Below are 9,936 nucleotides of genomic sequence, written 5' to 3' on the forward strand. Positions count from 1 at the left end.
AACATGTGTGCTACGTCACACTTACTGCGAACTACGCCACGAACGCTACACAAACCCGCAAAATGCAAAAAATAAGCTATGTAAACTAAACTGAAGGGTAAGTTATAATCATGTCATTTGTATTATTATAATAATACGTTTGGGGTTTAGGTTTTATCGATTTTTTACTTCAAAATGTAAGGCTATTGGTTTAACGTGTAACTAATAAAGTGGACAAACACAAACTAACAAATTATTTTATAACCAACTAATTTTAAATGAACAGCAATTAATAATGCATCGGTGTTTTGTCATGTTTTTTTTTCCAAGTTCACCTGGCTGCATTGTCTCTCCCAGCCACAAGAGGCGCTGTAGCAAAACAGCGTGTCATTTCTCTGCGAAATTCTGCTTCCGCTGTCGACCGCCATTGAAACGAGCGACCATCGTGAGATCTTCGTTACCGCGCCAATAATTTTTACATGTACTTTTCACAATAATTCCTTTAAGCTTAACATTTGGAATATTATTGTGAAGGATGGCGTACAGAGGTCAAGGACAGAAGGTTCAGAAGGTTATGGTGCAGCCCATCGTATCCTTTCATACTACAACAAAGTGCAGCGTATTGTAGTGTAACGTACAACAAAACCGGTTGGGGTCTTTCTAATGAATCGACGTATTTTCGTACTATGTTGTTTTACTTATGTTTTACATGTAATACTTTCGTATAAAGTAATGGTGTTGTATTAATGGGATGTGAAAAATACACGAAGCGAATGTTTAGCACGTTAAAATGTGGTATAAATGCATTAAGTGTCGTGTATTCTGGGATTTTGTGTTTATGTCGGTTGGTTTCCTTAATGTCATCATCAGAACCTTATTTTCAGGTATCTACAAAACGTGAGTTGTGTTTTTCTACATTTATTTATGTGTTTGTCAGTATATATCAATTTTTAAAAATGCATTTGTATATACAAACTTGTTCTTACATCGCCACTTGGTTAAACAAAACAACGTCAAATGTTGCTTAAAATATTGTCTGAAAATTAAAATCCTGACTAAAAGGTGAAATCCTTTGATGTGAGACATCTGTCCATGAAGATACTAAAAGGTTTACTATATGTTGCTTTGAATAAATGCCCACCTGCTAATCTTTTACTTGTGTTTGCAGCGTTCTAGGATCCAGGTGTGGCTTTACGAACAGGTCAACATGAGAATAGAGGGCTGCATCATTGTGAGTAGACTAAATTTCTCAAATATTTCTTCACATCACATCTTTATCTTGCACACAGGTAAATGTCATGGTCCTAGTGTGCTGAATTACTTGTTCAAGTAAAAAGCAAGCATATAGTACAGGTGCAAGTACATGTGGAGAGTATCACAGTATTCATACTAAACACAAAAGTGTGATATTGAAATGCCGTATGCATGTGTCTTGAACTATCAGTATTAATATATAGCGCACAGTCCTTGTGAATAGAATACATTTTGCTGTAATGATTCCAGGGATTTGATGAGTACATGAACTTGGTTTTGGATGATGCAGAGGAGGTCCACATGAAGACCAAGAACAGAAAGCCACTGGGTACGTGTGATCTTTTGTGATGGCATTCATATTTATTAGAGAAATATTCCATGGGGCGTTTAAAAGAATACAAAGTAACATGTAATTCCCTTCCAACAGGACGAGTCATGTTGAAAGGAGAGAACATCACATTGCTGCAGAGTGTGACCACTTGATCGTCTGTGTTCATCAAATATTCATTTGTTTTGTGATAAATTTTTGTTTTACTCGTTCGTCAATATTTAGACTATTGGCTGATGTTTATAAATGATGTGGCGGTTTTTTCTTTTCTGAATCTACAGAATTAAACACTGTTTTTCCAACAAGTTCAGACTACAGTTTTTTTTATTCTTTTACAGTTTCTTTTATGTTCTAAGATGGTCAATGTAAACCTCACGTAAGCTATGTGGACATGGTTTCTGACAGTGATGTAAACCAGGATCGTGTTTATAATTTGCTAATTGCAATCAGGCTGCAAAATATCCATCTTCCATGATAACGTATTGACCGGCAGTCAGTTTTTAAACTTAGAACTACAAAGATTTTTTTATTTTGCATTTGTTTCTAGTAAAATTTAACCTTTTTTCAGTTAACTGTGTAACCACTAGAGGGCAGAACACTCGTTCTTTGTTGTGTTAGTGGAGTACTCAGTTTTATTGTGATGTCTCTGTATTCTTTAAAACAAATATATTATTTTGGTCCTATGGCTTTGACGGAAACATCCCCTACAATACATTAACACAACTCCTTTTTTTCATTAAGGTTTACATTATTTTCATTGTATAGAGCCCAAGTGTAAGTTATATAAGTGATATTCCTTAAAGCATCTTTTAAACTAAAGCTATTAATGTTTGCCATACGTGTTTTAGTGACAACTGCGGGCAGTCAATACAAAAACAATTATACAAACTGAAAAGGATTTTAACGTCTTGAAACATAAAATATTAGTGAAGTAAACGTATCACATTGTCCTGAAAAGTTTTTTTAATGGCAATAACTGAAAACATGCCCATATCGGTACCATGCAGTTATGCAAATATTGATGATAAAATTGAAACAAGTTTTTTACAAGTGCAATAAATCCGCATTAATGCTATCAGCTTTTCAAATCACGATTGTCGAAGTGTTGACATGCAACACACCTGCATCTGAAAACCTTTTTACACCCCCCCCCCCCCCCCAAATGCACCCAATTTAGGTTCAAAGCTTCAGATTTCAATAACGACCGTTTTCCTCAAGGGGAAGTTTGATAGAAATCTGGAAATACGAAAACAGCATCATGTCAGCAGTGCTCAGTTGGGTTTGCCAGAAAGCAGGAGCTTACACTTTGAAGTCGGAGGCAGTGGTTGGTGAGTCTTCAGATAACTGTGGAGGAAGCGGTATCTCCATCACTGTCTCAGTGCCAGATGCAGCCGTGAAACTCAACGGGAGGAAGTCAGTTGCTGACTCCATACACTTCACAGCTCACTTCATAACTGCGACCACACGCTTTTAGTCGTTCACTGTGGGTTTTAACCGCAGTAATGTTGCATAAAGTCAATCTCTTTGCGCAAATATCAGCGCATCTCTTCTTTAGTGTGCTTTTTTTAATCTTTTGATCTGTGCTCGGGGACTAATAGAGTAAAACATCCGAAATGGCATCTGTTAAATTGGGATTTGAGTTCATTCTTTTTCATACGAGGATAACACAATGAAACTGTCAAAACTGCTCAACCTGCACACATATAAAAATACTAGGCATATAGGCCTACTTTTATTTAATATTTCTTTACTTGTTATACACTATTTTTTTATAATGCATATTTGTATTATATTTAAAGAGAAAACTGTAATATTTCAAATTTAATTTATTGAAGTGAATATGGCTACTAATGCTCCTTAAAGTGTATCTCTAACGTGCAATTCTTAAAAAAAATAAGATTTAAAGGTTAAAACTTAAAAAAGTTTTAAAAGTTAAAAAGTTAAAAGTTTTTCTGTCTGGCTGTATAGTTCCATGAAGAACCTTTAGCATGCACAGAATCTTTCCTTGCAGGTCGAGACTATTAAGAAGGTTATAAAGAAACTGATCTTATAAGAATCTTGGTTCTTTAAGGAACCAAAAATGGTTCTTCTAAACCATCGTGAAATCTTTTTAGCACCTTTATTTTCACAAGTGTATTTTAAGCTTGCGTATATTGGGATGTTCATTCTCGTAGATGATGTGTCCACTGTTCCTTTGATCACACACTTCCATGGACACCGGAATTTTGTTTCCTCATTTTATGCAAATCCCATCCGTCTGTAAAAACTCACCTCCAGGCATCCCTCCACTTTCTATCTCTCTCTCTCTAGGCATAGACCTATGACAGCCCTCTTTTGCTATGACCAACTTTGTAAAATCACCAAAGGTTTTGCAGGCAGGTCAGCCCTGGCCGGGTTTATCCACCGGAAACACTGCCCTGGTCAGATTGATATCCGCGAGGTCCCAAGGGGACTTCCTGTTCCTGCGGGTGCGATTGTTGTGATCCTGTCCGTTGTTCTTTCACCGATCCCGACCTGTCTCCTAACTCGGCTCCGGGCAGCCAGGTTCAGCCTGTATCCATCCCTCAACACTCACTCAATCAACCCGATCTGTATTTATAATCCTTGAATATCTGCTTCATTCACGGTTGTTTGTGTTCTGATGTTGTTTTTGTACACAGTAGGGATGATGGAGTCAAACAGATTCTTAAACATGAAATAGGGATTCAAAATGACCTCGGGCAATATGTCTGGCTGTCATCCTTTCTGTCTGGAAAACTGATGGCCTGTTTGTTTTCATTGTTACGAACTGAGGACAAAAATACTTGATATAGAACGTCTATAGCATCTATTTTGAATGAATTGTTTACCTTTCAAAACATCCTCATAACTAGGTTCTTTGTAAACGGATTACGCTTCACTCGTGTGATTGCTTCAGTTTTGTTTATTGACGTGATACTGCATGTGGCCTTTTATGAGAAATGACACCAATGAAGAGATAAATAATGAATTGAAGAGATTGTATATTGCTTTTTTAAGGCTTCTTTGTAAAGCTCAAAATCTCAAAAAAGCTTTTATTAATGTATTAAAAATGCTTGATCTTATTACAGCAAATTTGATCATTGATTTGAACGTTATTTCCTTTTTTTAAGGGAATCACTTTGTTTATCATGCAGGAGGCCATGCGGCGGGAAAATAGTACAGCAGGAAGTGATGTCACAAACCCCATGGATCCTCATGACTTCATTAACAGTAAGTGTTTTGATAATATCAAGTCATTTGATCTTATAGATCAGGTTGTTAAATGTGACACACAGAAAATTGTGTTTTTTATATTTGTAAACAACAAATACATTTGACCTTAAATAAATCTTGGACTTCCTGCATTTCAATCATGAGTAATATGTTGTTTATGCAGAGCTATATTGACGAATCCCACCCGCGCTATTTATGTAAAACAGAAACACAAACCATGCAAACACAGTTTACACAAAGGTGACGCTCCAACAAAGCGTTCTCTGAGCGCGCACGGGCAGTGACCTGTGAATGTGTTTCTTATCTTGTTTTAACAGTGTGGTCGTTATACATAATACCTCCATTTTTCTCCTATTAACACATACAATATCATGCAAGTCCGATAAGCACTTTTGTTTCTCGTGTTCACCCAAGGAAAGATTTGAAGCTTTTTTTTCATTATGACTCATTTTTACTGACATGGACATTGGGCAGAGGTCCAGACCCTCAGCGTAGGTGAAGAAATCAGGCCAGGCTTTGTGCAAAGGAATAATGAAGGACCTCCGGATGTTTTCATGTTTCATTTACATTTATGCATCTGGCAGATGCTTTTATCTAAAGCAGTGTACATTGCGTACATTTGTTTCTGAGAATGTGCAATCGCTGGGATTGAATCCATGACCTTGGCGTTGCTAACGCCACGCTCTCACCACTGAGCTACAGGAAAGCTGTGTTTCAGCATCATCAAATGATCAGTGATGATAAAGGCTATCGGGGGAGCGCTGGTGAATGGATATAGTGTGTCTGTTTTATCTTTTCAACACCTATACGAATGAAAAGCAGATAACATTAAAGCACGAAATAAGCCAGACTGCAAAGTAAGACTGCTTATGTCATTTTGTAACCATTCAAAATGCAGATAACATAGTTTGTATGATATGTAACAAACATTACTTTTCTAAACAGGCGATAAATGTGACAGACAAACTATTTTTAGATAAAGAATGTATTCTTAATTGTTTTGACTGTAAACAATGCTTCCACAGACTAATATAGTTTTTTTGTGGTTGCCAGGCAACATAGCAACTCGGTGCATGAATATATCACTTTAACTCACGTGAATTACACAGCAGGTGCATGAGCAGTATGACAAAACGTAAAATTCATTAATAATAGAGTAGGGTTCAAATGTTTGTCGTGCTCACTGTTTACACAAAGTTCTTATCCAAAAACTGGTCCCTTTTTTGTATGTGAGGTAACCGTTTGCACGCGCACACACACCGTGTTGGCAATTCAATATGAAGTGCCTAAATGTGAGGAACAAAAGGCCTGTAGGGGAGCAAAAGGAGATGTGGAACAAAAAACAAACGAGTAATGAAATTATAACAATACGGAGAGAGAGTGAGGGGTGCGGGTGCCACAATGGCAGGGAACAATCGCGCCGCGTCAATGGAAAAAAAAGTGTGCACGGGGGGGCGGAGGGGCTTTGGACAATAGGCCGGTGACAGCGGCACAATGGCGGCACTGTTTTCAATTAGACATTATCTCATAGACAGAGTGGCAGGTTTCATTGTACTACGGGGCTATTTTCAGGGCCGCCTTTGTGTGCGGCACTGCCAATATTCCCCTCAGCCCCTGCCGTGAGCCGGCCCTTTATTCTCCCTACTGTTTGTTTTTTTTGCACGAGCACGAAAGTAGAAATGTGGGTGGTTTTGGACCAGACAGCCATCTGAATGGGGGAGGGAGTCGGGTATGACTTGCGCCTTGTCACCTGGGTTTACTGCGGCGAATTGGAAAGAGCTGGACAGTCTTGCCGGACCTGAATGCGATGCCAATTTGACATGCACTGCATGCGTGTCTTTTTGCCATTAGTTTGCCAGTTCACGGCTTGGCTCCTGTGCCTGGCTTTAAGGAAAAGTTCGCTCAAACTACAGTTTAAAATGGTCAGGGCTTGTCAAGCGTACAGGATGATCCAAGGGTCTCACATCTTAAAGGTGTACATTTTTTCAGTTTGTTTGTTGGATTCAGACCCATGGTAAACATAAGAAAATTGAGAACGTAATAAAATGCTCTATCAGCAGATACACACAATTTCAGTCTGTCCTTCTTGCTTGATGTATATTGTTCTGAAATGGAATTGACTTTGACAGAAAAACAAACATCGTATAAGTTGTGTGTACATGTGCAATATCCTTTCTGTCATCATTTCTGCCATTTCTTAATTTAAATTGGTACACCAATATTCTCTGATTTCACAATGTGGTATCCAAACAAGCAGACACGTTTGAAAAGAGAATTCATCAGATACCATCAGATACACCAATTTCGCTTAGGTGCAAGATACCCGATGGAGGCCATGTTGCGCAAACAACTCTGAACTGGCCTGAAAACAAACAAAATAAACAAAGCCCAACCTTTTGGTTCTGAAACCACCTGCTGCTTTTGCTCTTACGTTCACCTCATTTAGGATGTCCAGACCCAGTTCTCGCGATTCTCAGAGCGCTTGAGGTCGAAAACGATCGTTTCGCATCACACTCTTTTCCACTAATAATCACACAAATGCACACAGGTACGTTTGCCGCATGATGGCGGCGGAAAAGAAATCGGAGTGGGTTGCGGCCTTCCGATATTTCTCAGAAACTGACCTTTTCACACACGCTTTTCGGGCAGATATTTGTCATGTTTGCGTTTTTATATCACGCCCGTTCCCTCCCCTGCGGTTAGGGTGACTATCTGGCATCAATGTTTTGCTTTTTTTTTCGAGGACACCTTGGTTTTTGTGAACTGCATGCATAGACAAAAATGTCGCTTTGGTTGTCGTCTGAGGGTGGTGAATTATAGTTTCGTGGTGGTTTGTGCTTTTTCTCCCACGATTCCACAGTGCGCCACATTACACAGGTATTAGTGACCTAGTTGATCAATATGTGTGTCAAAGGTTCTTAAGTGAATCCTTTATTCAGGCAGCTTGATAGATTTATTTGAAGTCTTATCAAATGTTTACTTGATAAAATTGATAACACTGATCATTTGGGACATAATGTGTGTGAGTAACGTCTGTGTCTGCAAAAAGGAAGCCAAAATCCGCTCTCCCTGTGTCATGTAGTTTTATCATTCCTCGAAACGAAATACAAAATCATTTCTCAAAATATCTGTATTTAATCCAATGAGCAGATCATTTCGGTTCAAAGAAAAAGCAACTACTCACATTTTCATTAATAATGCTTTGAATGAGATGCACTTGGATGTTTTGATAAAGATCTTTAATAGGGGAGGTGGGGGGTTAACAGAAAAGCAACGAACAAGCAAACAGGAAGACACAAGCATATCCGTTCCCAAAGTTTTTTTATAATGTTTGCCATTTGTGCAACTACAATGTCAGATTATTCTTATTAGTCACAATGATCTGCTAATTGGTAGAGTACGAAAGAAGAATATGGAGTGTTTCTCACAGCATGGACAAGCAGACAGTGTTATGATGAAGACAAGGGGTCTAAAGAACATTTGGTTGTTTTCCAAAAGACTGAATTAATGTCTTCATTCTACGGAGTCATTTGTGTTTTTCCACGAGTACTTCCAAATTTCTACAGAAATCTGTGAGACGTTGAGTTTTTTTATGGGCAAAGGCAGTGGTGATATCTAACGGTGAATGTTTAAAACCATAATGTTTTAAGAGAGGTGCAACATAATGCATGCAAATAAGCCTTTCGTATAGCTTTCTCTTCAGTATGTAAAGAAAGACGTGAAAACATTGCACTTATCGGACACAATCAGAATCTATTTCTGTTCATAAAACATTCACACTTCAGTGTAAGCTGACAATTTATAAAAGAATGTTTTCAACGACATGTTCTGGAAAGCTATACTTAAAGGGATAGTTCACCCAAAAATCGTAAACCCCGTCAACATTTATTCATTTCATTAAAAACGTGTTTGACTTTCTTGGAACACGAAATAAGATATTTCGAGAAATGTCTGGGTGGTTTTGTGTTCATACTCAACGGGGAACAATGTTGTTTGGTTACTAATGTTCTTCAAAATATCTTCTTTTGTCTTCTGGAGAAATGTTTGGAATAACATGAGGGTGATTATACGATGACCAGTTTTGCATTTCTGAGTGAACCATCCCTATTAATTACTATACATAGTTATAAAACGTACTGAAAAGCTCAACGTCATGTACAGGATGAAGCATTCTACACCTGCTCTGAAACACAAAGGTGAGGCCAGAAATGAAAATATATTCGATTAATCATTGTGTAACATATAATCATACAGTGAGGGTAAGCTTATGGAGCACAAACACAACCGTCCAAATGCACATAATAATAAAATGATTAACTCCAGGACATGAAGTGCGTCCACGCTGAAGCATACAGTGTCCACCTGGACAATGAGGTCTCCTTCTCATAATGAAGCTTTATATCAGGTCTTCACAACCCATCACAAAGCTCCAGCCTTCCTTTGGACTCGTGAAGAAAATGGGAGCGAGCTCTGAAGAAAAAAGTCGCCACCTTCACCTCGAACCAGCGGGCAGCACAAAGGTAGAAGACCTGAAAGGCCCGGAGCAGAACAAAGGTGCGAGCGTTCGTCTATAGCCTCCAGAGTTACTTAGTGACAAGAGAGTGACACGAAAAGAAAGAAAGTGGCTGGGGGAGCGAAGAGAGGTGGACATAAAAGACAGGGCAAGAAAGAATAGATGGAGAGGGTTAAGGAAAAAACCAAGAGGAAAAACACAGAAGTGGCGGTGTTGTGCGTGTGGGGGGGGTAAGGTTCTGTAATCCTGGTAGTCAAGCATCGCCATGGAAACAGCCACAAAGGCCTGTGGTTTTCTATTGATGGCTAATTGTATTCTTCACAGCTCTTTTGTTAATTGTTGTCTGCCCAGCTCTTACTTCCTGCTGGGCCGCTACACAAAGGCAGGAACAGTGGGGATTAGAAATGGCACATCGGCTTTGCGCTCTCACCCCTGCGCGACTGCGGCTGCCCGTATGTGTGCAGTGGGGGGAAAGAAGGACAGAAAGAGATGTAAAAACACAGGTCTGAAAGGCTTTGAAGGACTCGCTTTAGGTAGACGATTCAGTTGGGCTGACGGGCCCCCGTGCCCATGTCACTGTCGGGGAAGGGTTCGGCGACTTCGATCCAGTCTCTTGTAACGGAGAACT

The 9,936-nt window shown here is 39.0% G+C and overlaps 1 protein-coding gene across 1 annotated transcript; it reads left to right on the top strand.

Moving 5' to 3' along the window:
- Nucleotides 1-377: 377 nt before the first annotated feature.
- snrpe (small nuclear ribonucleoprotein polypeptide E) lies at nt 378-1,866 on the top strand. The gene is made up of 5 exons (XM_056735411.1): nt 378-568; nt 850-876; nt 1,148-1,210; nt 1,483-1,561; nt 1,661-1,866. Exons 1-5 carry the CDS (start codon nt 515-517, stop codon nt 1,714-1,716), a joined length of 279 nt encoding a protein of 92 aa, XP_056591389.1. The 5' UTR covers nt 378-514; the 3' UTR covers nt 1,717-1,866.
- The last annotated feature ends 8,070 nt before the right edge of the window (nt 1,867-9,936 follow it).

Source organism: Triplophysa dalaica, chromosome 21 (genome assembly GCF_015846415.1).
Source record: "Triplophysa dalaica isolate WHDGS20190420 chromosome 21, ASM1584641v1, whole genome shotgun sequence".
Taxonomy (NCBI): domain Eukaryota; kingdom Metazoa; phylum Chordata; class Actinopteri; order Cypriniformes; family Nemacheilidae; genus Triplophysa; species Triplophysa dalaica.